At 55.6% G+C, this 27,548-nt stretch overlaps 9 protein-coding genes across 9 annotated transcripts; 4 read left to right on the plus strand and 5 right to left on the minus strand.

Annotated features, from left to right (window-relative positions):
- Positions 1–2,147: 2,147 nt before the first annotated feature.
- PLICBS_005849 (uncharacterized protein) lies at positions 2,148–3,346 on the plus strand (the record flags this gene model as incomplete). Its single annotated transcript, XM_018319575.2, has 4 exons — positions 2,148–2,465; positions 2,532–2,653; positions 2,712–2,889; positions 2,957–3,346. The coding sequence occupies 4 exons, from the start codon at positions 2,148–2,150 to the stop codon at positions 3,344–3,346; spliced, it is 1,008 nt and encodes a 335-aa protein (XP_018182049.2).
- Positions 3,347–3,522: 176 nt separating this feature from the next.
- PLICBS_005850 (uncharacterized protein) lies at positions 3,523–4,562 on the minus strand (the record flags this gene model as incomplete). The annotated part of the gene is made up of 2 exons (XM_065600812.1): positions 3,523–4,042; positions 4,258–4,562. 2 exons carry the CDS (start codon positions 4,560–4,562, stop codon positions 3,523–3,525), a joined length of 825 nt encoding a protein of 274 aa, XP_065456884.1.
- Positions 4,563–5,746: 1,184 nt separating this feature from the next.
- Positions 5,747–6,157, minus strand: PLICBS_005851 (uncharacterized protein; the record flags this gene model as incomplete). The annotated part of the gene is made up of 2 exons (XM_018319577.2): positions 5,747–6,030; positions 6,085–6,157. 2 exons carry the CDS (start codon positions 6,155–6,157, stop codon positions 5,747–5,749), a joined length of 357 nt encoding a protein of 118 aa, XP_018182051.2.
- A 676-nt stretch (positions 6,158–6,833) lies between these two features.
- On the plus strand, positions 6,834–7,895 carry PLICBS_005852 (uncharacterized protein; the record flags this gene model as incomplete). The annotated part of the gene is made up of 4 exons (XM_018319578.2): positions 6,834–7,098; positions 7,147–7,272; positions 7,331–7,452; positions 7,518–7,895. The coding sequence occupies 4 exons, from the start codon at positions 6,834–6,836 to the stop codon at positions 7,893–7,895; spliced, it is 891 nt and encodes a 296-aa protein (XP_018182052.1).
- Positions 7,896–9,078: 1,183 nt separating this feature from the next.
- Positions 9,079–13,627, plus strand: PLICBS_005853 (uncharacterized protein; the record flags this gene model as incomplete). Its single annotated transcript, XM_065600813.1, has 9 exons — positions 9,079–9,286; positions 9,353–9,840; positions 10,766–11,223; positions 11,375–11,528; positions 11,583–11,784; positions 11,852–12,284; positions 12,334–12,902; positions 12,959–13,348; positions 13,419–13,627. The coding sequence occupies 9 exons, from the start codon at positions 9,079–9,081 to the stop codon at positions 13,625–13,627; spliced, it is 3,111 nt and encodes a 1,036-aa protein (XP_065456885.1).
- Positions 13,628–14,783: 1,156 nt separating this feature from the next.
- PLICBS_005854 (uncharacterized protein) lies at positions 14,784–16,342 on the plus strand (the record flags this gene model as incomplete). Its single annotated transcript, XM_018319580.2, has 6 exons — positions 14,784–14,919; positions 14,973–15,208; positions 15,264–15,457; positions 15,549–15,897; positions 15,967–16,088; positions 16,150–16,342. The coding sequence occupies 6 exons, from the start codon at positions 14,784–14,786 to the stop codon at positions 16,340–16,342; spliced, it is 1,230 nt and encodes a 409-aa protein (XP_018182054.1).
- A 390-nt stretch (positions 16,343–16,732) lies between these two features.
- On the minus strand, positions 16,733–18,751 carry PLICBS_005855 (uncharacterized protein; the record flags this gene model as incomplete). The annotated part of the gene is made up of 1 exon (XM_018319581.2): positions 16,733–18,751. The coding sequence occupies one exon, from the start codon at positions 18,749–18,751 to the stop codon at positions 16,733–16,735; it is 2,019 nt and encodes a 672-aa protein (XP_018182055.2).
- A 1,155-nt stretch (positions 18,752–19,906) lies between these two features.
- PLICBS_005856 (uncharacterized protein) lies at positions 19,907–21,853 on the minus strand (the record flags this gene model as incomplete). Its single annotated transcript, XM_018319582.2, has 1 exon — positions 19,907–21,853. The coding sequence occupies one exon, from the start codon at positions 21,851–21,853 to the stop codon at positions 19,907–19,909; it is 1,947 nt and encodes a 648-aa protein (XP_018182056.2).
- A 343-nt stretch (positions 21,854–22,196) lies between these two features.
- Positions 22,197–23,337, minus strand: PLICBS_005857 (uncharacterized protein; the record flags this gene model as incomplete). The annotated part of the gene is made up of 2 exons (XM_018319583.2): positions 22,197–22,940; positions 23,011–23,337. The coding sequence occupies 2 exons, from the start codon at positions 23,335–23,337 to the stop codon at positions 22,197–22,199; spliced, it is 1,071 nt and encodes a 356-aa protein (XP_018182057.2).
- Between the last annotated feature and the right edge of the window lie 4,211 nt (positions 23,338–27,548).

Consider the following 27,548-nt stretch of genomic DNA (forward strand, 5'->3'; position numbering starts at 1 on the left):
TCGGGCAGGGGTCGCATGCTTTTGATGCGTGCAGCTGGGGAGTTTGCAGGTGAATGGAATGAACAACGCTTGCTCGACACAAAACCCAGTCCATGCGGATTGAGGAACCGAGGCGTTCAACGAGAAAATTTACTCCGTAACTAGTAGTTTTCTCTATAGATAGCCCTGGAAATAAAATACTGTGCAGAATTGACCTTGAACGTAGGTGTAAATTTGAGGGCTGTACCGGCTGTGTCTGACGCAAATCGGGCTCGGTCTCGGCACGCGGCCCGGAGCTGTGGGGCCGGAGCTTCGGAGCGGAGCGGATCGACAGGTGCATTGACATCCGGCCACGGTCCCATCATCTGATCGAGGGACATGCGACGTCTCCAGAAATATCAGATCGTGGACCGCCGGCCAGGTGATTATCCGGCAGTAAACCGAACAAAACCCGCACGAGGTCGGCCATCGGCCTTAGTGTCGCTTGGGTGGTGTAGGTGGCCGCACCATGTTGAAAAGGGCCGATGTGATACAACCCCTGCGGCCCCCGACTTCAAGCGCGACCTACGCGGAGCAACAAATCGTTGGTGGAAAAGTGTCTAGCGTAGCGGCGGGACGCTGCCAGCCTGGCAAGCCGGACGCACGGAATGCACAGCGACGAGCCCACGTGAACTCGCTCCAACCCAGGATTCTTGACTGGCTTTGCCGTGAGTTCTAGCGCATAACGATGGTCACATCCAGTCCTCAGGCCCATCGAATGTCGGGGTCGAACAGGGGACTTAGGCTAAATGCGGATAGCACGTCCGTTGTGCATTGCCGTGGCCAAGCGAAACTAAACAGCTCGAATCCCCGATCGTTGATGTGACTTCTCCTCAGGATTTGTTCAGGTACATTCTGACTGGACTACATGCTCAAACTCAAGGAGCCTTAATCAGCAGTTCGCGCCTCAAAGACCTTGGCTCAACCCAGGGCTCGTCTTCTGTGAATTTACCGCCGACGTTGCCGTTCGTGCAAGTCCAGTCACTCTCAACCCCCCTGGCCTATGTTAATTCTAGACCATGGGTGATTACAAGGGTCCGTAGCGCGTGTCCGAAACCAACTTGCTTCAAGTCTATATCAAATGACATGGGTCTTGCAGATTTGTACGGAGTACATGCATTTGCTTTTTCCATCCTTGCCTTCATGTTTGTTGGTCCAAGTGCGCGTCAAACACCGGCGGCAATCGAAACACGCTACGTAAGTTGTCAGGATGACTGCCGCAGGTAAGAGCAGACACTTCCGTCCAGGTCCCAAGCTCGTATTAGCCGAGACTCCCCGTAGCCGCTGACGGTTCATGCAACCAAGACAGCAAGTTTGTCGTCAAGTGCCAGCTCACTCCCCCAACGATGCTTCAACGTGATCAGGGCAACCGAACCGACCTGCAACTGGTCGCATCAGGCACAATGCCTTCAGGAGACGCGCCTTGATGGCTGGGCATTACCGCCACACCTACGCTCAAATAGTGTCACCTGTTCGCGCTTCACGCATAGCGCTCCCCTTTGCGAAGCTTCCAGTGTTGTTCGCTCCCCCGTCCCGACACTCCCCGGCCCTCCCCCACGGGGAAGAAGCATAAGTCTCGGCACCAACGCGGCACTTTTCTGCATGTCCTGCAACTCTCCCCGCAGTGCGTCGCGTGGAAGACTGGAGTTGGAAGCTCTGGGGAGGGTCTTCAGCCAATGCGGCCCCAGATCCAATGCACGGCTGGAGAGCTAAGCATGCTCTTGGCGTTGTTCCCTGCGGCCCGAGGCATGACCCGGCGAGGCTATTCGGACTTCACGAAATCCGAGATGATCGGGCGCTTTACGGTGGACGCGAATTGACCAGGAGTGGTGATGGCGGGTAAAGGGGGCAATGGAATGCTCGTGTGGAGTTGAGCAGATGGTGGCCCAGCCCGGATAGGCAGCAGCTCCGCCATGCTCGTAAGTTTTCGAGAGCTCGATCATGGATACCCAAGCTGGGCTGCTCTCGAAAAGGTATATAAGGGGTGGAGTAATACCATTGTGCAGAAATTGAGAACGCTCGGACATCAATGATCCAATATCATAGCTCAACTTTCAAGCCAAGTATACAGGACCACACCAGACTGAGCACAACACTTCCCTCCCATAAGACTTGACCGTTCATTCATCATGGGCCACAAGCCAGTTACTTTGGCCTTTGCCGGCCTGATGCTGAGCCCCGGAGTACTGGCGCAGCTATTCACAGTCAACTGCGCGCCCCTGACCATTCAGCGGGGCGACCCCATCATATTCCCGGGGGTGATATCTCCCCACGTCCACGCGGTTGTGGGAGGCACGGCTTTTGCGCTCTCCGAGTCCAACGAAGCCGCCAAGGCATCCAAGGCGACCACTTGTGACAAGATCCTGGACAACAGCAACTACTGGCAGCCGCAGCTCTACCACCAACGCCGCGATGGCAAGTTTGAGATTGTAGAGATGCAAGGAATTGTGAGTCTTGAGGCAAAGAATGGTGTTGGCCGTACTATGGGAAGTTCAGGCTGACCTTAAGATTAGGCTGCGTACTACATCAACCGGGCATGTGACTACGCACCTGGCCGTAACAACTGCAACGGCACGCCCTACGCCAAAGCCCCTCCTGCAGGGTTGCGCATGGTGGTTGGCGACCCGTACCTGAGGTGTGTCTGAGCATGCGTTTAGACCCCAAGGCTGTTTACTTACAAAGTGTTCACCTAGGACGTACAATCAGTCGAACCCGGAGCAACGAGCCATATCACATGTTTGCCTGGGTCAAGGTGACTCTCCTGAGTCGCCTAGTCTTCCGACGAAGCAGTGTGAGCGCATGCGAGCGGAGACTTTCTTCCCTTCCTGCTGGGATGGCAAAAACCTCGATAGTGCGAGCCACAAGAGCCACGTACGTCCATGCCCTCAGCGCTCAAGGACGTCCTTGATCTTCAGGGCAATGACTGACAGTTGTGTAGGTGGCGTTCCCAGCCATTGGAGACTACAACACTGGTGTCTGCCCGCAGTCGCATCCAGTGGCCATTCTTTCGGTATTCTTTGAGTTCTTCTACGACACGGGCGCCGTCAAGGATTTCAACCGATGGGTGTGGGCCATGGGTGACGCCACCGGCTATGGTCTACACGGTGACTTCCTCAATGGCTGGAAGGATCAGGATGCACTGAGCCGCGCCATGGAAACTTGCACAGGGGCTGACGGAGTCAACGCTCCCGGGTGCAGCTTGAATGTCGGGCCCGACGGACCAGGCCATGCTAGCCGGCAGCCCGTGGAGACAGCTCCTCCTAAGGAGGAGATAGGTTTGAACGGGCCGCTCGATAAGCTGCCTGGCAATAACCCTGTTACTGGGTAGCTTGCTGGCGTGCCGCAAACTCCGTCAAGAAACGCAGCGGGTCCGAGGACTGGAAGGGAGTTGATGGGTTGGTACGTCGTCCTGGAGGCGCCTTCTAAAGGGAGCGCCAGGTACCCGATGGGGCTCGCGTCTGTCTGTTTCCTGTATATATTGGAGACTTGTGTCTATCAATGCTACTATCGCTTTGCGACCCAGAATTGCGCATTGTACGCATTCTTTGTGAGCGCTCGGTTGTCGAAGCCGTATATCGCCTCCATGCCCCTGACTGTTGCACCCTCCAGCGTCAAGTCCCCGCACTTGCGGTCCGTGTGTTGGTAGTGGAATCCCATTGCTTCAGTGATCTTGATGATTTCCTCGAGCGATAGTTGAACAAACGGAGCAGTGCCGTAAAGAAGCGGCCCCAGATTGATCCAATAGCCACCTGGCTTCAGGACCTTCTTGATCGTGTCAAAGTAGCTCAAGAGGTTGCGAGCCGTGTCGATGAAGAAGTAGGTAATGACGACGTCGTAGTAGCCCTTTTGCTCATTGAATGCGGTCGTAAAGTCGCCTTCCGCCATCAGAACCGCGCTAGGTTGGAGGTCAACATCGGGAAACGATAGACTCCGCTGCATGTCTGCGTCGGTTGCATGGTGCGACCAGCCTTCAACAAACGGGTAAAAGGTGTGCTTGACCGCTTGCCCATGTTCCTCGAGGAATCTGTACGCGACGTTCATATACATGGACCATTCATTTATGGTGACCTCAAACCCTAAGCACAGTAGATTAGCCACCGTGAAGTTACGTAGTCAAGCGGCGGTACTTTCAGGGCCTTCATACCGCCTAGTCTTTCGATGTCGTGACCGAGTCTCCCATGTCCTGCCCCGGGCAGAAGAACTCTAATCGGATCGATAGTGCCATGGCGGTGAGGGAACAGCTGTACAAGTGTGTGAAGCAGGCAGGCGAATGTCGAGTTTCTCTCATGCTGTCCTTCGGTTGTCCAGTCCCTCACAATGTGTTTGAGGGCTTGCGACACGGAGATTCGGTCTGCCGTTTGGCCTGCAGCCTCCCTCTCGCGGACATGGGCTGTGAGCTCGGAGTACGGGACTTCGTAGAAGTCAAGCGCCGAGTCGACAATGGAGTCACACACGGCCTGGTTGCGCGCCAGCTTGCGGTCCACCTCGTCGAACTTGGACGAATACGCAATGTGATGGTCCAGCAGCTGTGGCGACATCAGCATGAGCAACAATATGGACTCTTATGAGTGAAGGTAAGGAACGAGATACGCACGGCCTTTTGGGACTTGGATACCCGCGAATACAAGCCAAGAAGCCTGTTAAGCTCCGCTCCCTGACTGTCTTTGTATTTGAGAAACCCGTAAAGTGCGTCCAACAGGCGATGGCGTGGGTGGCTAGGTGTCCATTTGCCATTGCGTCTATCCATCAATTCGAGCAGGCGAGTTTTCTCATCATGATGTCGCTGGGAGGCGGTGACGTTGGGCTGCACATGGTGTACCGTCATGACGACCTGGTGCACCTCAGAGATAAATCCAGCATCACGATGCTACGTAAAGTGCAAGCCATCTTGTAAGCAAAAGGATGCATAAGCTCATTTGCATGGTACGGGGCTTTACCTCACTGGGGGTTCGTCCATCGTCACCGTCAGCGTGCGCGAGGGGACCTAGGCCAACTGCCAACCACCACGCAGCAGCGACAGCTGCATGGAGCTTCATGGTGTGCTGCACGACACGCAGAGCTCAATGGCAAGGGTTAAGCTCGCGAGTTGACGACGAGATGGGATGGATCGCATCAATTAAGGTGCAGATTTTGCGCGGCTTCTTCCAGCTACACGTGGTTGCTGCATGTGAGGTGAGGACCTTGATGGTCGCCAAGACGCTGCCAGAAGTTCATCATGACGCCGGCCCATGCTGACTTGGTGCCAGTTGCGGATCCGGTTCCGGCAGGGGCGCGCGACCTAGCTGAACAAATAAGCTCAAATACCCCAATAAAACATTGAGAAAGCCCATTAAGCGGTATCATTCAGCGGCAAAGCATGTGTATAGAGCTTTCACATCTGGAACAGTGGCGCGACCCAGAAAGGCGGGTCAGCATCTACACACTTGCTGCTGACTCCCGAGATAGTGAAGTCGGTCATGTCATCCACGCCCGTATCTTTATAGAGAACCCCTGCATAATTTACACCGAATGACGACAGGTGTCACTCAAAATCACAAAGGCAGCATGTATTTGAGGCTAGTTCCCGCCTTCGCTGTTTACAGAGCACATGCACTAACAGCCCTGGGAATCATTGTGCAGACCAGGGCTGCCGCACATCCAGCTGGAGAGGTAAACGGAGCAGGAACAACCAGCGGCGATAGTCGAAATCGTGGCAAGCCGCAATCCGACACAATGAACCGTTGGTCATCTACTCGGCAGGCTTCTCGTCAACAGCGTCCTCCCATTTGGTCCACTGCCAGCGCTTCGATTTCCCCTGAGCGGGCTCATCGACGGCATCCTCCCACTTGGTCCACTGCCAGCGTTTGGCCTTCTCCTGAGCGGGCTCATCGACCGCGTCTTCCCACTTAGTCCACTGCCAACGCTTGGACTTTTCCTGGGCAGGTTCGTCAACGGCGTCCTCCCACTTGGTCCACTGCCAGCGCTTTTCCACAGCCGCGTTGTCACCGCCACGCTTGGCGGGGACCCCTTCTTCTGTGCTATCAGCATCAGACCAGTCGGTCCATCGCCAACGCCGTGTCAACGAACCTGCAGAGACTGGAGCAGCCACGACAGACGAGGAGAGGGCTGCCAGAGCAGCCACGAGGAAAGTGGACTTCATACTGAAGCCTGATATCAAGTGTCAGTACTAATTTGGCCGGAATATCGCTCAGAGGCTCCTAGAGAAGCTTACCTGTGAAGTTGGATCACGGACTTCTGGCCTTTTGATATGTGTACGTAGGCCGTCCGATCAGCACCACAAAGTAGGTAATATACGCCTTAAATAAACCAGAAGCTCTCGGCGTCTCGGCGATATATCCACTTGCTCTTTACTTCCGAAACAGGTTGTTCGCTTCGCCTCCACGATTACGGCTGGCGTCGCATTAGTACGAGACGCGGTCGGACCGCGGGCATCCCCGACTGCAGCCCGCAGTCCACGTCGCCGTCCAACGCCACCCGAAGCTGACCGCATGCGTAACACATTATCCGCAAGCCTCTGGATCATGACCACCTACCTTTTGCAGGTTAGTATCCCGAATACTGGCCTGTCCGAGCTGGGTCAGGGGCCAGAAGTTAACGTCTGGTACCCCGCGCTGACCACCGCGTTGCGACGACCTTCATTATGCGCGGTTTCACAACGCAAAAGACGCTGTAGCCGGGTGGGCATAAGACCGAGAATCATCAGTCATCCAAGGCTGCAGCGAGCAGACAGGTGGTGCTCGGACATCTCTCACATTGTTCTTATCCTGCCATCGACCTCGCCTCTCCCTTGTTTCCTGACTGTCCGTCATTGCACGATGGCGGGCCAGAACACGAAATCAGCAGAGTTCCGGGACAGCAGCGGGGATGAAAATGAATTCATGGACTCCAAGGGCTTGCTGGAAGAGTACGGCAAAGAGCAGATCATCTTGAAACGGACGGGTTTGCGAAGAGGACACAAATGGTGCCTCTTCGCTCTCGTCACTCTGTCACTCCTGCTCAATGTCATGCTGCTCTCTATCGGCGCATTTCTATACCAAAGGCGCGGCCCTGCAAGCCCAATCTTTCCCCAGGCTCTCTACTGTAAGTATCACCATAGTGTCATGGGATCCTTTCGCTCACCAGATCTAGCTCCTGCGCAAGATGTGTTGAAATATGAAGTGGTCAAGTTCGATACTGCCTTTGGTCATGGGAAAACGAAATACCAAGGTGACCCGTCTCCAGAGCTTGACAAGCTCTGGGAAGACCTATTTCTCCGTATGTTTACCACCATTGCCATGAAAACTCAGCTTGCTGACTCTCTGGGTGGCTGAAGTTGAGCTCCAAATTCCGCGAGAGCAGGCGAAATTGCTGCCGAACAAGACGATACCTGTTCACCCGGACTTGCCCGATAGCTTTGCTGTGGGCTTGGGCGTGTTTCACGACCTTCACTGCCTGGTATGGTAGCCATAACTTGCACATGAAATGGCACTGCGCCCGGGCTGACCTGCGATTGTATCAAGAACACTCTGCGACGAGGCCTGGACTACTTCAACTTTCAGCTGTGGAACGATACTCACAACCCCCTCAACACACCGCTTCACCTTCTGGACGATGACCATCGCCTCGGCGGGCCGCTTGACCCTCCGCATCTATCTCACTGCATAGATCATCTTCGGCAGGCAATCCAGTGTCACTCCGACATCAGCGCAGTGGTCTGGCAATGGTCTGAGGCCGCGCACGACAACAAGATCTATGGAAGCACAGTTCGCACATGCAGAAACTTTGACGCAGTGCGTCAGTGGGCAACAGAACATGACTATAGCAAGATCATTTACAGCCCCGAGAAGCCGGAGGAACTTGGACTATGCGGGGCGTTTGATCAGGGGTGCGGCAACTAGTTAGGTGACAAAAGCCGTTGTTCGCATACCTGCAATATGACCTCATAATGGCATTACAATGTCGTACATGTACTACTCCTCATCTGGAGCGTTTTGCCAAATCAACACCATTAGATGCATGATGTCGCTTGGTTCCAGGATGATACTCAGCATCGCGGCGTATGAGGTCGCCAACTTACGTGTACTCGCCAGGACGGAGTAGCATACATCCGAATGATGCCGGGACATGGCATCGTGCTGCATCTAATTGTCAGCCACTCGGGGCACAAAGTGCCGAGACTCATGTCAGATCAGACCCACGGAAGACGTGGCTTGCGGTCTGGTGTAGACGTGACCGCATGCAAACCCCGCGCCAGCACGTCCGGGTCCTTGCAGTCACTTGCGGAGACAATGGCGGTTTACGGACGGAAATATTGTACAATGAGAAGCACAAGAGTGAGCTGCTGCTGTGAGATGTAATGTTCTGCCGATCTTCCGTGAAGTTGCGTCTGCGCCGCTCGGCGAGTGCTTCTTGTGGTATAACCTGACGCCTGTTGGGAAGCACAAGTCATCGGAGCTTAGCTCCCAGGCGCTTTCAGCCTGACGTCTCGCCCCCACGACTTAGGTTTAGCACACCTCGAATTGCGAAACTCACGGGTCTCACGCCTCGCTGCTCCATACGAATCGCTGCTCGATACGAATCGCTGCTCGATACGAATCGCCCCCGACTGCGACTTGTGCCAGTTGGCTGACCTTCCACATAGGGAAGCACATGCAGTCTAACGTCTGGTGCTGTCCATGATTAGAGGCATTAGTCGTCTCACTCGCACCTTGCATGATTCGTCCGTAGCTTGGACATTTTGCCGGAGCTGATTCTTGATCTCGTTTCGGGCCGGTGCAGTGTGGAGCACGAAGCTGTTGAGGGGAGGACGGCGCGCACCGGCGCCGACGCAGCTGTAAGAGTCCAATTGAGGTTATACGTAGCGACTTATCGCCGACACGGAGCCGATGAGAAGTGTTTCCGCAATGAGCGTGATCGATCATCCGCAATGGTCCGATAGATCAGGCTTCTGTCAACGAACCAGCAATGGCCTGAGCGGGCTGCATTGATCCGCCTGTCAACACCACCGAGACTCTTCGCGTAAGGGCTGGCGAGGTTCTCAACTCTGGTCCATGGTACCGCTCTCCACTTTCCATTTACATCATGTTTGGCCTCCTTCAAAAGGAATACAAAGTCTTGGAAAGCCAGGAGGAAGGCGATGAGCTCGACCACTCATTGAGGGTGCCTCCCGCATCAGCGTTCCGTGCTCACGTCCTTACATTGATCAACGCTGTCGTGCTGCTGGCATCCTTGGTGTGCTTGCTGGTTTCCTTCAGGCTTGTAAGCAACCGCCAAAGGGATGTGTCTCATGGTGAGTTGACGAGCATCTAGGCCATTGATGTCACGGTTGAAAAGCCAATTTGCTCACCAGCCACAGGCTTCAATATTCTGGGACTCGAGTTACCGATTGCCAGCATCCAGGTCGAAGGCGACTTTGGCAATGACGACAACTACAAAAGTTCGATATATCGGAAACCGCCTGGGCCTGAAGTGGATGCTGCGTGGGCTCGGATTGCCAACAGTGAAATGATCGCCATCAGCACAGAAGATGTCATTGCGATCGGAAAAGATCCAACCACCACTGTGCGAGCCCCGGAGGAATGGAACCTCGGACCCGATGCGCATCTCGGAGTGCTGGACGTATTTCACCAGATTCATTGCCTCAACGCGCTGCGGCGAGGAATTTACTATGAGCACTACTTTGCACCATCCATGGGCGACAAGAAGGGCGACCTGTTCTACAACCATATGGGTCACTGCATGTCCATTCTCTTGCAGAACATCATGTGCGCCGCCAGTCTGGATGTCATCACGCATAGTGAGTTCCCCGTGGTCATGCGCTCGCACCAAGATGCAAGCTGGATGGTAACTAAGACCACCATCAAATGCTGACAATGCAAAAGACTGGGTCAGAGGACATAGACTCCCGGTTCCGGATTTCAGTATACAGCATCAGTGCCGAGACATCGAAGCCGTCATTGACTGGCAGGAAAAGAATAGCATCGACTACAAAAAATGGAGCAGGATGCGAGCACCCAAAGGTGCAACTGTGCTGGAGCCGTCAGAAGCTCTACTGGAGGCATTTGAGGCTATCGCTAAGCATACACATGCGAATGGGACAGTCCCGTTTTAGGTATTCATGGCAGCAGAGGCTTCTGAAGCACATGGAGTAGATGTTAGTCGCCCGGCAAATTCTCGACTGGATTGTTCGGACAGGTCTGGTGAAAGGAGTAGTCAAGAAGCTCATAGGTTTTTCTTGCCTCGCAGGCCACATAAATAATGCCGAAGTCGCATGCCATTTGCCCATGCGTGAATGCTGCTGTGTTGGTCGGGAGAGCACCATCAGCTGTAAACCGGTGACATTTCATGTTGCTGCATATGGCCGACGTCCGGTCGCCAGTGCGTTCCGGCTGTCAATCTGCCGTGGATCACAACCAACAAATCGGTGCCGCACGCCACCAACAACTCCCTCTTACAGGCCTTCCTAAATAGGCTGACCGGATGCAGTGCTTCTGACTCTCGTCCAGTGTTGGCTCCCATCCATCCTGTCCCCGCTAGGTCATACTAACGATAAAAATGCTTCGGCCGCCGCTGACCCTTGCCTTGCTGGTGCAGGATCCGACTGTTCGCCCCGACCTGCCATTTGCAAATCAATTCGACCATACTTAGACGCTCGATGGAAGTCGCCATTGCTTGTTACCCGCCTTTGGGGCAAGCGACCGAAGTCGCTAAACCAGAGGTCAATTTTATATGTATTTTACGCAGCGATGGAGCTAAATCTGGCGATAAGTGGGAGGTTCTACTGCGCTACGCAAAGCTCGCTTCGGCCAGCGACCAAGACGTCAAGCTGCAGCAGTCATCGAGACTCATCTCCTCAGCAGATAAGCCACGCAACGCCAACAGGGTAGAGGTGTCATTCGAAACTTCCATCAAGATTGATGGGCCAATCCGATTCACCATCAGTTACAGACGCGATCCCTCGGAGGCATGGGTTCTGTACTCACCCCACGCGGACCTAGATAGCGTTGTCCTCGTCGGAGGAGGACACACGCCTGCCAAGGATCAGCACGATATCAGGGAGTATATCCCTGATATCAATCCCGAGCTTCAATCTCGTCCTCTTGATGATGGCTCCAAGTCGAAGGTCAAGTCGTGGTTGATCGAGGCATCAGTGGATGGAGCGCAAGGCGAGTGGCCCCATATGACCCAAGTCATGTTCGGAAAGCCCTTTGGAGGAAACTTCTTGAGGTACGTCGCATTGAAGTCGACCGACCAATTACATGCCTATGGAGACGTCTCTATCTGGATTTCTTCGTCTTGCACATCTCGGGTGAAGGTTGACCGGTCCTACTAGATGGTTCGGTATTGTACGCAACACCACGTCTTGGATGGCGCCAAGGCAAGGTCGAAATTACTTCAAACTTGACGTGGCTGGTATGCTGTGCTCGTTCCTCGATCCGCACGGCACTCACCTTATCGCTCTGGGCATCAGTGGGTTCCAGAATGTCATGACCATCTTCGGCGACGACAATGAAGGGTCCATGATGATCAAGGTTTGCCTACGCCCCGCGTATCGTGTCGCAGATATGAGAGCTGACATGAAACAGATACGCAATGACCACCAAAGTAAAGGACATGGCAGGGTTATCGTCGCTGTCGGGGACAACTTCGACGAAACCCTCTCAAGCGCCTTGCGCCACGCACAGGACATGTTTGCATCTGTTCTAGAACCCAGCACATCGCTATCGGCCAAGAAAGAGGCGCCTGGGCTGACTTGGGCTGATGATTGGGCCAACGGCTTGATTTATTGTACGATCCTGTCTTTATACCCTGAGAGACAGGCACCTTGTCGCTGATGCTAATGGTCCTTCATCAGGCCCTCCAACGGGAAGCCCTCAATTGCGGTCTCAAGCGGAGATCCTGGCAGATCTGGAGAGGCTATCTGTGAAGGGAATCCAAGTCAGCGCTATTGTGCTTGATGACTCGTGGCAGACAATTGATCCGGACTGCTCATCGAGACACGAAGCTGGTCTCATTGGGTTCGAGGCAGATCCCACCAAGTTCACATCTGGGCTGCAGGAGGCTGTGGCATCTCTCAAGAAGCACGGAACTATCAACAATGTTATCGTACGGCATCCGATTTTCGGCCATTGGGGAGGCATTTCTAACAGTGCGGGTGGTCTGCGGCAAGAGTACGAGATGGTTCACATAGAGCGATCGGAGAAGATCCAAGGGGATTCGCCGTCCAAGCTCACCATATCAGTCGTATCTTCACGAGACACTGCAAGGTTCTATCGTGATTATTACAGGTGAGGCGTTCCTCCATGAACACCGTGAGTTGTACTGACAACCACCCAGCTTTTTATCGTCGTGTGGTATCAACACGATCCAATGCGAAGGGCTTTATATGCTGGAAAGCTTTGCATCAGCACTTGATCGCTCCGAACTGCTCGTGGCATATTTGGACGCTCAGGCTGCTGCCGCCGCCTCAGTGTTTGGAGTCAGTGGACTTACGAGCATGTCACTGTCGCCGAGTGCACTACTCAACGGCCTCAAATGGAGTCAGCATGGCAAAACATTTGTCAAAAACTCGGCCGCCTTCTCGGACCATCGCAAGCATGTCTTCGTTAATGCAGGCAATGCCATACTATCATCTGCGATCGGCAATGTCCCAGATTGGGGTGTGATCGAGAGCTCTAAGGACAACGGCGAGTTCCACGCGGCTGCACGAGTTGTTTCGGGTGGGCCAGTACAGATAGCTTCCTTTGATGCCCCAGACAATGCCGACGATCAGATGATACAGAAAATTAGCGGCCGCACCGCTACAGGCAAGATCGTCATGCTCCGACCAACAGGCGCTGGTCGAGCGTCCAGCCCGTACGTGGGCTTCGAGGACGGCGCTCTTCTCAAGATCGCCAATACGCATGGTATGTCAGCTCGAAGGGTGGCCTCATACCTAACTCACGGTCTAATTCGTTAACAGATACCAAATCGTCAACCGTCTCAATTCTTGGGTTGTTCAATGTCTCTGACCATGAAATACTGGAGCTTGTTACGTTGGGCGACTTCGCCGCCATGGACCCATCGAAAACCTACCTCGTGGCGTCCACGTCGGGCGTTGTTAGTGACCCTCTGACACTGGAATCTTCAGCTGCAATCTCAACTACTTTGCAAACGTCCGAGTATGCCATCCTGTGTGCTCACCCTCTAGAGCCTGTCCAGAGAAGTGCATCTAAGGATCGTGCCTTCTTCGCTTGTCTGGGGCTGAGAGGGAAGCTGCTCGGTTCGGCCGCAATAATCGATTCCAGCTACAGCAGCGACGATAACGGGACCGTTCATCTGAACCTTGGTTTGAAGATCGTCGGTGTTGTGGGTAAGTCGTCCAGAGGCATCCAACATGTCCCCGTTGGGGCATATGTGAGAGTGAACTGACTGTTTCTCAGAAATATATTTATCGGACCTTCCTGACCGAGACATCAACAATGCCACATGTACTATCAAGGTGCAAGGCGAAAGTATTGTTGCTATTGACAGTATTGTGGCAATTACGGACAGGATCATGGCATTTGACTTGGCACGCTTGTGGGAGAACGAGGCGTTTTCGTCCACTACGGACGAGCTTCGCGTGGAGCTCACTATTGGTGGTTGTTGAGCAGATGAGAATTCGGAAATCTAATCCGCCGAACACAAGATAATCATGCGATTAGTCCGTAGGTGGTCTAAAAAAAAGATGAAAGCACCATGGCCTCGCCTTTTCCTTTTTTACCTGCAACGTCCAATGGTCAGCCGCTGCAAGGGACGATCGTCTGCTCAACATGATACATTCATGTTGGAGAAAGGTCTGGCAACCCAAGACTACAAATCCTCTTTCCTCATTCCATTCGAAGGCTCTCCGGACAGCTTTCTTTTTCTTCACGCGGCCTCTTCCATTCTCGATGCAAGCACATGCAGATGTTGCAACATGAAACCTTCACGTTGACTCTACGCGCCCAGAGCTGCATGTAAAAATTGAGCTCTGTATGGTACAGCGATTCCAAACATGACAGCCATAGGATGCTTGAATTAGACGTCCTCGGGGCCATTTATTCGTCACCCGATCGCGGAGGTTGTTTGTCCGTGAGGGGCCACACTCACTCCTTTCGTCGACCTGATCGACGGTAGCAGTCCCAGTCAGGCAATCGTCTATAAACTTAATTGAGTCAAGCCTGGCACTAAAAACGGGAGCTGAAGGGGCCGTACCTCCAGAACTGCATCAGACGAGCGTCGATGTCATTACTCTACACCAAGACCGCGTGCTGGTCCACGGCAGTTGAGGCTAAGACCATAGCCCCGGCAGATTGCGTGATCACCTACACCACAACCTCGCGACTTTTAACTGCACTCTTATTCGACAGCCTTCCTGCGCGCAACAGACCTAGGGTGCAATGGGGCTAGCCTCACGGTGCCTGTGATTGAACAATTCCAAAAAGCAAGTCGTTGCGGCCGGGCCTGCTTCTTGCTCGCGCTTGTCGCGTTGCGCCCGCGTCCGCCGCTGCATTCTGCACGGTCAACATCGCCGACATGTCGCCATTTTGGCTTCGATAGAGTGAGGAGAAGGGCTTGTAGATCGTGATTATTCCAAGACAGCGCCAATGAGCGCGATGATGCACCCGCGTGGTGTCAAGTCGTGCTGTCTGGCCCGTCGCTGCTGCAGGCACATATAGTTCCATGCTTGGACGTCGTCGAGCGGGTCGAGCGGGCGTCTTGATCTTCGTGTGTGACTTGCAGGACCCAAAGTTGTACGAATCCAGTACAAACAACTAGACACAATGAAGGTCTCCGCGCTTCTGCTCTCGTGCGCTGTCGGGTCAGCCATTGCCGCTCCTCAGCTGCAGGCAAGGGCCGAAGACAAGTTCACCGAAGGACAGCCCATTAGCAAGACTGGGAAAGGCGGCCCCATCAACGGTGAGTTTAGGAATGCGCGCGACGAAGGGACTTGACGCTGACAATGGCTGAAGGCGGCACCAACCACCAGCTGGACTTGCAAAACCCGGACAACCTGGGCCGACAGTCGACGGACAATGGCGTCGTCCCGAATCTGAAGTGGAGCTTTTCCGATTCCAAGACGCGTATCCTCAAGGGCGGTTGGGTTCGCGAGCAAGTCATTCAGGATCTGCCGCAGAGTCACGATATCTCGGGTGCCCAGCAGCACCTGAAGAAGGGCGCCATTCGCGAGCTCCACTGGCACCGTGTTGTAAGTCCTATTCTCGCTTGTTCAGCTATCCCCCCCGGTCGCTAATACGGAGCAGGCGGAGTGGGGTATCGTCTACGCCGGCAAGGTGAAGCTCTCCGTCGTGGACGAGAACGGCGTGTACCAGGTTGAGGAACTCAACTACGGCGACATCTGGTACTTCCCCAAGGGCACGGCGCATACCATTCAGGGCCTCGCGGACGAGAACGAGTATCTCCTCGTCTTTGACGACGGCGACTTCGACAAGGTTGGGTACGTAACAAACATCAGCACCAAGCTTCAATGCCGCGCTCATGTTTGTGGCTATGTACGAGCAACACTTGTACTGACTCTCGACCTACAGCACCACGTTCAACATCGATGACTGGATCGCCCACACCCCCAAGTCCGTCCTCGCCAAGAACTTCGGCGTCGACGAGTCCGTCTTCGACGACGTCCCCTCGCCCAACCCGTACATCATCAACGCGACGGTCAGCACGCGCAACGTGACCGAGACGCCCAGCACACCCGTCGCTCGCGGCAACAGCTCCTTCGTCTACCGCACTCTCCAGCACAAGCCCGAGAAGATTGGCGGCGACGGCGGCGAGTTCCACAAGATCGACTCGACCAACTTCCCCATCAGCAAGACCATTGCGGCGACGTTTGTGACGCTCAAGCCTGGCGGTCTGCGCGAGCTGCACTGGCACCCGAACGTACGTTGACTTCAACGCGCGGCACGTTTGCCAATATGAATTGAGCAGTTGGCTGACTGGATTATGCAGGCTGAGGAGTGGCTGTACTTTCACAAGGGCAAGGCCCAGGCGACCGTCTTCATCGGCAACGCCAACGCTCGCACCTTTGACTTTAGCGCTGGCGACACAGCGGTCTTCCCTGACAACTCGGGGTACGTTTCACGCGATCCCCAAGGACCAACGCAAAAATGGTGCAAAACTAACGAAGGGTAGACACTATATCGAGAACACGTCCAAGGACGAGGACCTCATCTGGGTCGAGATCTACAAGTCGGACCGAGTCGCCGACATCCCGCTCACCCAGTGGCTTGCGCTGACGCCCGCGGACCTCGTGGCGCAGACGCTCAAGGTGCCCATTGAGTTTGTCGAGAAGCTCAAGAAGGACAAGCAGGTCCTCATTGGGTAAATGACGGCAATGCAACGTCAAGTTGCCACGGCCGCTTTCTTTCAGTCGGTTGCGAGCATTGTCACGTCGCAGTAGCTTGCGGCGCGACACGCACATAATATTCGAAGCGACGATGGCGGAGCCTAGAACAGCGGAACCTGGGCTTCATCATTAGGTACATAATCGCCTTCTCGCAGCAGTTATATAATCTACGTCGGTTCTTCAAGTTCTGTAAACCGCACTGTTGTCTCGTGCTGTCAAACGTTTACTTTCACGTAGCCACACATTCGATGTTTTCTATCGACTTTGGAGTGGGCCTTGGGAGACTCGTCACTTCATGCTTCAATTGCCAAATGTACATTCGTATCGCTATCGTTAACGAGCACCGTTAAAACTCGACTATCGCGTCATTCAATCCCTCTTCACCTGGCACTCGGCGGTCGCCCGCACCTTCTTGTCCGACTCCGACGTGGCCACCAGCGTCACTTTGCCAACCTTGTCGGCGTGAGCTGACGCACCGACTGCGACGTGGACGCTGGTGGTCTCGCCGTACTTTGCAAAGGCAAGCGCATTGGGCAGCTCGACTCGCCAGCCAGAACCCTTTACCTCGGCCTGGAGGCGGTAAATGTCTGTGCCTAGATACGGGGTCAGATCCTGGGGATGGGATCCTCCAGCGACGTATGTGCCGTTGTTGGTGAGGTCAAAGGAGCAGAAGACGCCCTTGTCAGTGACCTTGTTCTTGCCGCCAGCGACCTTGCCTGGTGACAGCTTGACGCCATGTTCGCTCGCATCCGTGCCGTTCAGGGATCGCACACCGACCGTGTAGGAGAGAACACCCGTCTTGTCGCGATGCTTCTTCAGCACGTACATGTGGAGAACATTTGCCTTGTCGATGTACTCGAATTCACTACCAGAGCGTGTTCCAGCGTGGAACAGCGCGTCCGCCAATTGGCGATAGTCGCCCATGGTCGCCATTGCCTTCGTCCCGTTTGGCCGGATAAAGTCAACCAGATTGATGTCCTGAGGGTTCGCGTCGATGGTCCATTGGAACGGCTGTCTGGCGACGGTCTTCGTCTTGCTGATCATGACGCCTGCATCTGGCTGGAACGAGTCGGCGCCCATGCGGTCCACGACCTCCATCTCGTAGTTGTTGTAGCCACCGCCATCGCAGAGGACATCCTTGGCGATATCGCAAGCAGGGGCGAGGTCGTTGCCCATCTCAACGCGGAGGCCCATAAGGTCTGCTTTGACGGCACGTGCTGTGATGCGCGCAACAACCGGTCCGGAGCCGGCGAGCCCAGTTCGAGAGATTCTCAGCACGCTGGAATTGGCCACCAGTCCCAGCTGGAGCTTGTCGCGCATCGTGTGCAGCGAGCCCATCGAGCTTCCCTGCAGCGCCGGGATTTGCCATCTCGAGTGCGGCCCGCCGGGACCGTTGAACGAGCCGCGGGACAGCATCGACCACGGGCCAGTGTAAGCGCGACGCAGCGGCGTACCGTAAGGGTTGTTGTAGTTGTCGCCAATGTTAAGCAGATGGCTAAGCTCGTGTGCATAGACGCCCATGCCAGAGCTCTCGCATTGGGTCGAGGAGCCGCCACCAGCATTGGGCCAGATGTTGGACGCTGCGGCCCAAGAGGTCCACTCGACGTATCTCGTGGAAGCGTAGTTGACGGCCGAGTCATTGGCGCCGGCTGGGGGCCCGAATGCTGCGGGAACATCCTCCTTGGTGGCAAACTTCATCTCGCCAAACTCTTGCCAGCTAGCGGACTCGTCTTGGCCGGCCGACAGAATGAAGACAAGCTCGAACGAATCTGCCACTTCATTTCCTACATCCTTGCGCCAAGCGCCGAGACTGTCGTCTCTGATGTCGAAGTTGCACGTGGCCCCAGACGGACACGCGCCGGGGTTCATTCCATCGTCGATGCCATACTGGTACGATTTGGAGGGCATGCGGTAGGCACCAAAGACGGTCAGATCGACTCCAAATTTGCCAGCAGAGTCCTCCATCCAGTACTCGTGAAGCGTGTGGCCCTTGTTGAGCTCGTTGGGCTTATTGAGCAAGTCCCGATAGAAGCCAGGGACCTTTTCGCGAGGAATGTTGGCCGCGACTGGCTGGGGGTTGCCATATATGGTCGAGTTCGGCGGACCTGTGATCGCAAACGACTTGTCCTCGTAGTCGACAGTTACAAGGGCAATATTGAAGTTCCGGCTGGAGCCCTTGCGAGAGGGATCGCCCCAACTCGTCCCCGGAGGTGCCTTAAAGTCATCCCAGGTCATGCGGTCGGGGTTGACCCAGTTCTGGGGGTCGATGACGTCGAAGGGATTGCCGCGAGGGATGCATTTGGACGCATGGCCGCCGCTCCAGCATGAGGCAGCTGCAAGAGCAGACGTCAACACCTTTTGGGTGGAGAATTGCCGTGTTGACGACATGGTTCCGGCCGCGGGATGTCTCGGCATGCCCAATGAAGACTGAGAGCGATAGAGCTATGCTCAGATGCTGACAATAACGACGGAAAAGAGTATGCAATATGGGCTGCCCGATATCGACAGAAGTCCAGACTTGATGACTCGTGAATTGTAGTTTGCTCCCGAGGCGTGATCGAGTCTGGTGTCAGTGGTGGCCCTGCTGGCGCGACGTCAGACTACCAGCGCGGCCCATGCAAAGTTCCAATTGACAACCCGGACTGGAAGGAAGTGCTCGGGATCGCAGCAGGAGCGACAGCTTATATTTCAGCTTTTGTGGCAGTTGGGGGAGACTTCCCCTCTGCCATTTGATGGGTCATGACACAATGAGGCAGGTCGCATCGGCCTGTCCGCCGAAGCCGCCCGCGACAAGCTGCATGTGTCTCACACCGCGTGCAGAGCCGGCGAATCCCTGCCACGTCCCAAGAAACCGAAGGCCGACCCCGCGCGGAGAAAGCGAGCCAGAACAAGTCTCTCAACCGTGCCGCATGGTTGCGCGTCTTGGTGGATGGAGTCAACAACGCGGGCGAGGTTAAATAAAGTCGAGCAACGGACGGCGGTCCTTATTTACCATTACATGGCACCTGCTTCAAGAGGCTAGCTGTATTGTTGATTGGCCAATCCTGTCGTTCTCTACCGAGTAAGCATGTCCCCAGTCGTTGGATACCAGTTGGAGACCAGGCCTGGTTGTGGCATGGAGGCCGTTGGCAGGGGTAGGTTAATTCTTCAAGCTTATCGGTCGGGGATAAAGAGCCGGCGCAAAGCGGGGGAGAAGCGGCGTCAACGGGTGAAAAGAGGGGTTTGCTGACCTAGTTTGCCGACGATCGAACTGCCCGTCAATCGTGGAGTCTATCAAGCTGGCTTGCAGCTCGTGAACTTCTGGAATCTGGACGATGCGTGATGGGGGCCCGGGTTGCGTACCCGCCTTGGCTCGGCGCCGAATTGACAACATTTCGCCGCCACGCGGAGCGTCCTGTGGATAATTTACCTAACAAGAGACTTTCACATCCAGATTGGCCTTTGCCGGCACAAGGTGTGGTTTCGGCGAGGCCTCTTGGCTTCCATGGAATCGCCAGTGTTCCGACGGCTTGCGTCTGAAGCACCTCGCAAGCGTCGCCAAGTCTACTCCTCATCGGAGCAAGTCTTGCCCATGTAAGCCAACATGCCCGGCATGACGAACGCGTTGAGTGCACTTAATTTCGCTTGCTCCACAATCAACTCGTTGCGATCAAAGACGATCTGGGTAAGTCCGACGAACCGATGCTCCATCCCCTTGGCCGTCGCATTGCTCGGGCACGGAGCCTTTTGAACGGTGACAAGCAGATCGCCGTTGGCATCGGTTCTCGCAAGCTCTCGCACATTCAGTCCTCTCATAGCGACTTCTTGGTCGTCCGCATTATCAGGCCTCCAGCTAGGAATAATCGTGCACCTAGGATCATAGGTTGTGGCCCCGTTTTCGTCTGTCTCTGGTAGGTTGGCCAAGCAGACTGCGACGAATCGAGGTGGCTGGGACCGGCGCTCTTTAAACACGATGATTGCACCATGAATGTCGGGGGCTGTCTGCTGCACGCCTTCATCACCCTCGCTCGTGGGAGAGCAGACCCGGCCTAGCTGTGGCAGTTGACGAGACTGCACCAGTGGCAATGCTGACGACAATTGCTCGCGAAATAGCTCATCGGCATCGTTGGATTGCGGAAAGACACCGTATAGTCGATATTTAGCCGGGCCTCTTGGTAAGCAGATCAGAAACGGGCTACCAGCCTCGCGAGGCTGCCATTTAGGCACAGACAACGTCGTCGCGTACGGCTTCTGTATCAAAATGTCCTGATAGGAGTCAGGTGGCACAAGGTCGATCGGCCCCAGCGCTGCGTCGTCTCGGCTAGGGAGCGCCAGCGTCACGACCTTCTTGGTCAGACCAGACTGCCCGGGGCCTTGATTCATGCCGAGCTCATGATCCGACACCAAACGCACGGGAAGGAAGGGAGACGGCCATAGTACTCTGGTGAACTGGCGTATCTTCTCGGGCCCTTTGCGCACCAAAGGGATCCATATGCGGTACAGAGAGCGAGTTGTCTGCGTCGTCCCAGAGGTGGCATCCCAGCAATCGAGGACGCCGAAGACGAAGGCCGGCGCGAGGGTGGCGACGATCGGGAGAGTCATCTGGAGCCCCGAATTGGTCATCTGGAACGGATAAGAATGGATCTGGGGTGTGTAGTGCTTTCTCAGTTGCGTTGACTTTCCAGTGGCCACAAACTGCGACTCGCAAAACTCCTTTGGCGACCGGGGCAAAAAGTCAACGTATCGCAGCTGCGAGGCGAGTATGCTGTGGTCCGTATACTTGCGCATGATTTCCTCCAGTAAGCGCGCGAAAGCTTCCGATCCTTCCCCGTACACGAGGGGCATCGAGATGTCGAACAGTCCGAGGAGCGAATACGCCTGGTCTTCGACGCGAGTGGTGGAGCGGCTGGACGCCCACGATAGCCTCTGAGCGATGCTGTAACCGCGCAGCGGGTTCAATTTGGAGAATTGTCCCCTGCGCAGACACCACGCTGAGATCCCAGTGACTTCCGAGATCGTCAATGCCAAGGTCATGTCTGCCTTGGCTCCAATCTCCTGCCAGTCGTTTGAGAAGAATTTGACCACGGTCGGCGCGATGAGTTCCTGGAGCGTCCACCCTCTTGTGAACCATCTTGCCTTTCGAAACTCGCTGTCCGGCTCGCTGCAGTCTTGGATGCTGGCATGCGACACGTCTTCGAGATGCGCGTAGCAGACGACGGACCACTGGTACCACTTGAACATCGAGTTGACGGCTTCCGACAGCTCTGCGGAGCTGGTCTTGTCGATGCAATTGGTGTCCACCCACATGTAGTCGATGCCATCTTTGACGGCCTCGGCGCACGCCTTGACAATCTTCTGGAAGCCTGGCTTGAAACGGCGGTTGTTCCTGTCGGCCCAGTCCTGGAGAGAGACCTCGCCGTCGGCCCACGTGTGGGACAAGATGGCGTAGTCGGGGACGTGACTATCGAAGAACTCTTCGAGCTCGAGGGTCTTGGTACTAATGAGCCTCATCGCGCGGGTTGCGACGCCCTGAGAGTTTGGTATTGTGGTTATGATGTGGGCGAAGTCTCGCGGCGGACAATGCAGCTGAGAGAAGGAGCTGATGAGCTAAATCAGCGCTCACCCGATTATGGAATATCGTGCGCCGACCCGCAAGCTACATATGCAGGATCGGCAACGAGCACATGAGCCTCCTGACTTGGCAATTGCAGTGATGGGCGGTTCCACATTGAAGTCATCGCAGGATCCGATCGTCGGCTTGAATGCGATCTAGGCAGTCAAGCTTGCCGTCCATCTCGCAACCCTTGCTTCCAGCATAGTGATTATGGAAGCCTAAACACAAGCAGCAATTAAATCATAGCTGAGATCGCTCGACCCGCTTCCCATTGTTGAACCAAATCTTTTGCCCGGTAATCATCGACTCCTGCAGCGCCGCGCCGATTCTGACCGCCGACACCGCCGTCTCCAGCTTCACCGGCACAGGGGTGTCGTCGAGGCAGCAATCGGAGAACTCAATGGCCTCCTGTGTGAAGGCGTTCTTGAATCGGTCCCAATAGTTCTTGGGTACCTCGTGGCGAATGCCGGTGGGCTCGTAGACGCGGACCAAGTTCGCCACGGGGATCGTATTGACGCCCAGCTTGCCCTTGGTGCCGATGACCTCGGTCGTGTCCTCCTGCCCGGCGGCCATCATGCGCGAGCAGTACAAGTGTACGATGCGCCCGTCGGTGAACTCGATTAGACCGACCGCGTTGTCGCGATCGTTGTACTTGCGCAGACCAGGCTCCACGGCCGTGATGCCCACTGCGCTGACGGACCGGACCTTGCTCTCGCCGTCCTCGCCAAAGAACCACAGCGCCAGGTCGATGTCGTGGATGGAGCAGTCGACAAAGATGCCGCCGCTGAACTCGGCGTACGCGACGAAAAACCCCGACGGGTCGAGCATGTCGCACGTCTGGCTGCGGAAGACACACGGCCGTCCGATCACCCCAGCCTGCATCTTGGCGTAGGCGTCGCGGTAGCTCTCGTCGAAGCGCCGCGAGAAGCCGCACATGACCTTGAGCTCTGGCCTGCGCGCCGCGGCGTCGACGACGGTTTGGGACTGGTTGGCATGGTCAGCGACATAGCGACGACAATCACCGTCAGAGCGCAACCCCAGGGGTCCGACGTACCACTTCGGGCGTTGTAGCCAGCGGCTTCTCGCACAGGACGTGCTTGCCAGCGTCAATGGCGGCAATGGACTGCGCCGCGTGAACGGCAGTGGCGGAGGCGATGCATACGGCCTCGAGCCCGGCGTGCTTCAGCATGTCGTCGAAGTGCTCATAGACGCCGACGCCCGATGCGCCGAGATGCTCCTGCGCCCACTCCCTCTCCTTGGGATCGGGCGACGACACGGCGACGAGCTCCGCACGCGGGACCGACTGGAAGAAGTTGAGAGCATGCCGCTTGCCCATGCGGCCGAGGCCGGCGACGCCAATCTTGAGCTTGCGGGGAGGCATGGACACGGCGACGGCAGCGGTCGACAGAGGGGCGAGTTCTTGGGTCTGGGCGGTCCAATTGAGCCGAGCAAATATGTGTACGGTCGAGTAGAGAAGTTGGCGCAGACGGTGGTGGAGAGAAAGTTGCGACCAGCCTCTTAGTTATACGTAGGGTCTCCTCCGACATCGTTGGGTCAACTTCTGTCTCACGCCACGGCGGCCAACTGCCCGCCAGTTCGGTCTTCGGGCGAGTCTCAACCTTTCCCGAGTCTCCTGACGAAACGCCACCGACAACGGCACAGCGAGCTGTCTCTCCACTGAGCCCGCTGAGCCCGCTGAGATCCCGCCAAGATCTACCCGGAACCGCGCCTCGCTGGGGTAAAACCGGGGCAGTTACAGGGGGGCCACTGAGGGGATCGTTGGCCATGCCCACATTCCCCAGTGCCAGACGAGGACCCGCCACTTTTGTCGGGGCAAACTTCCCCAACCTCCAGATTGGCAAGAATCTCCGAGAGACCTGGCTTGGAGGCGGTTTGGTGCCCTGACTTGCCCTCTGGGCGGCACGTTGTGAGCTGCATCATCTGGGGCGGCTGGAGCGGGATTGCCAGATTCGGAAAACCGCCCAATCGGGCAAGTTTCCTCGATCGTGAGTCTTCAAGTTCACATGACGAGTCCTTCGGATGAAACTGCCACTTCGTCGCCTCAGACGGCAAATGAGCATCGGGCCCGAGTATCCCTCCAGCACTGGCTCGGCAGATACGACAATTGCAGTTGTAACGGGTCGGAGACTCCCTTAGCGCAGCAGCCTGCAGTCAGTTTGCTGACCCAAGTTCGTGAACGGGTACCAGACTCCAGCCTCCCCGTCATCATCAACGTGCCGCGACTTCCGGCTTATCGTTTCAATTGCCCGGATAAACGTCTAATCTCGCCAACCCCATGCGTCCTTCAGTCCCCTCTGTATGTTCCCTGTCGGCCACCCATGGCACGTCTCGGTCCTGATGAGTACATCCAGCAATGCCTTTCGTTCACCCTCATCGTTGAGTCGGTCGCCGCACGTCGCGATCCCCAGCGACGCAGTGATCATGGCTGGAATCGTGGACTCGTTGGATAGTGCTGTTCCGCAAAGCAATAACACCTGTCGTCTGATCCCTTCTTCGCGAGCCGCTTGTGCCGCCATACGCGACGGCCCTACCCTAGGCACCGTGGGATCGTAGCACATGAGAAGGGCCTGTGCCAGGATGCAATGAACCACACCAATCACTATTCGCATGTGTCTATCAGTCTCAAAAGTCAAGCCTCGGCGGAGAATCTGCAAACACGTACCAATGGCATGGTTGAGGTAGAGTATGTGAGGAAAGACTTCGTTGCGTGATGGATCCGGCTCGCTATACGCAATGGGGAGGAAGCTCGACGGCCTCGCACACAGCCACCCTTCCTCGTATTCCACCAATGCGCGATATTCTTCCAGGGAATGGTGGTCCTTACCAAAGCAAAACTGCACGACCTTCGCGCAGTGGACTATGACTCTATTCGCCCAAGTGTCATCGTCCGCAGTCCCAAACGAGAGGTCAACAAAGCCGTGGTTCAGTGAGGTCTTGATCGGCCGTTGGCTCGCAACGGCCATGGTAACTTCTTGGCGAAGACCGATCCAAAACGCGGCCTTTCGCAGACTGCTTGCGGTGCTGGCGTCGCCGTGCGCCGTCATGAATACTTGTATCCCAAGGAGATGCCCTTCGTTGTCAGTACCGAGGAGTGGTACTACTCGGAGACTTGTCAGCAATGGCCTGGGCATGACAATTCGCGTAGCGAGAAACTGACCCTCCAGTTCCTCCAGTGTTCGCAGCAAAATGGTTGCCGCCAGCAAGTCATCGTTACGCAGAGCTTGTGAATCGCTAGAGATGCTCGATAGTTGCTGCAGGCATTGCTCGTGGTAATGATTCGAGATCCAAGTGTCGAAATGCTTTCCTTTCAAGCTCAGATGCCGGCTTGACAGTGCAAATATGGCGTTGAGAAGAGTAGGGCAGGACAGAGCCCTTTGCGGCACATCAATTGCGAAGTGTTGCTTTGAATCGCACAAGTCAAACTGCGACTCGGGTCAACCTCGTACCGCAACTAGATGCGATCAGTAATGGCCTACCCAACTCGACATGTACTCGACGTAGTACTTCATGAGCCTGGCCTCACGCCATGTATCTAGCGGCAAAGGTGAATGGCGTGGCGAGTTGGACCAACCGAGCTTACACCCTGACGGGATTTTTGACAGCCTACGCTGCTCCAGGTCTTTGCAATTGTGAAGCGTGTCGGCATCAAAGCCCAGTGTCACTGGGAGCGGCGCTTGCGGCTCTCCGAGGCGCATGGGAAGTCTTGTAAGTGCATGTGGATACCCTGGCACCTTTCCCTCCAGCTGCGATGGTTTCTTTTCTCTGTCATCGTAGAGGGTCTGAACATCCTTCGTCTCATCTACAAAGCAGACTGCGAAAATGAGTTCTCCTGGCAAGTGACAAGGCAGGGGATGGTCATGGCTACCTTGGTGGGGGTAATTGACCCATCTCCGGCTTTCATATCCCTTTGATCTTCAACAAGAAAATTAACATCAATGTGAGGGTGTTTTGATCTACCAGGAGCTTCAGGGCCTAGGACCCGACTTACCGATCCACATAATGCATGTGTTTAAAACGCACGTTCAATCCTCGCACACACGTCTCGCCTGAGTCTGTGCAACGAACACAAGCCGCCGATGCATCCGTATCAGACACCCCGAGTCTCCACTGGCACTTGATATGTTTTCTCCGACAGCCCTGGATTTGCCTCGGTTAGTGATGAGTTTTGCACGCGTCGAATGTTGCTGACTTGTAGATGCGCGATATGTACGGCGGCCTTGTCATCTGCTGCTGACAAGGGCCTGCATGATGCATCTGTGCAGGGCCGTCCGCTGCTGCGTCTTCTTGGTGCCGCTTTCGCGACACAGGGGTCTCACCGAACAAGGGATACCCGTGCCAGGGTCAATGCCCTCGGCCATCTTTGTCACAGATGGTCTCTGCAGCGCTTCCTCTGCCGTGACTGCCTGTTATCGAGCCATGTGGATTTCGGCGGATCGCTTGCTGGTTCCGGGTGAAGGAATGGTCAAGATGTATTCCTGCCAGACTGGGAGGAACCATGCCCAGACTTGCCCTTCTTGAAGTCGGCCCCGTCTCAAGCAATGTGATGGACTCCAACGCAAGGCCCTGACTCGGGCCAACTTCCCGTCTCTGGACAGGGCACGGTTTGGGGGGGAAATCGCCGCCACTAACTCGATGGAGTAATCATGGAGTTGGTCTGCCCGCGCTGGTCTGGGGTGAGAACGGCCTGACGCGGCAGGCTAACGCGGAAAGGAAATGCGCGGCGCCGTCGCAATGAACGGAGCCACGTTGGAGACGGGACGACCTATGTCATGATCCCTCATCATGGAAAGCCTCGCCGTTGCGGCAGCCGATGCTTGGCATTGCTGATGCGGCTGTGTTTTGCGATGGTGCTGGTGGTCGCTTATTGAATGGCCCTTGCATCCATGCCGGTTTCCAGAAGTCGGTATGCTCAATTGCCGAACTTAAAGACACGAGAGCAATGATTCCGACCGCGAGCCGGTCCCAACAATCACTTAGCAAAGCCAACGTATAGACAAAGGATGAAATGGTGTTGGAGACTCAGCTTAAATGCCCAGTGTTTGCTTACCATGTCTACTATTGCGGCTGGGCTTCGTGTCGAGCCGCCCAAGCCAAACCCCCGGGCGTCGGTGCCGGGAGGTGAATTAGGTTTGTTGAAGAAATCTTGCCGCCCAAGCCATTGCCGTCAGCCCCCTGCAGGTGCCGAGCAAACCCCTGCTGGACAAACCCCTCACACCCGTTTCCCCAAGGTCTCCCCCGCACGCGCTCCCCAGACCACCCCGTAACCCCCTCGTAACTTTTCGTCATGCCGGTGTCTCACCTCTCCAGCGGGTCTCCAGTCAACAGCCGCCCTGTAGAAGGCGGATTCCGTTCTCGCCCGTTGGCCGGGGCGTTTGCCCCATGGGGATCTAGGACCACATGTAGATCTTGCTGGAAGAGTGCCGGGGGCGCAATTACCTCGCCAGGGATTGGTCTGGTGGCTGTCCGTCTTTCAAGAGACCTTGGCGAATGTGTCCGTCCGTTGTAACATCATAAAAGGATGAAAATGTCCCACCTGGTTCGTCCCACAGACCTCAGGTGGTTCCTACCACA

The sequence above is a fragment of the Purpureocillium lilacinum genome (genome assembly GCF_023168085.1).
Source record: "Purpureocillium lilacinum CBS 284.36 DNA, scaffold_4, whole genome shotgun sequence".
Lineage (NCBI taxonomy): Eukaryota > Fungi > Ascomycota > Sordariomycetes > Hypocreales > Ophiocordycipitaceae > Purpureocillium > Purpureocillium lilacinum.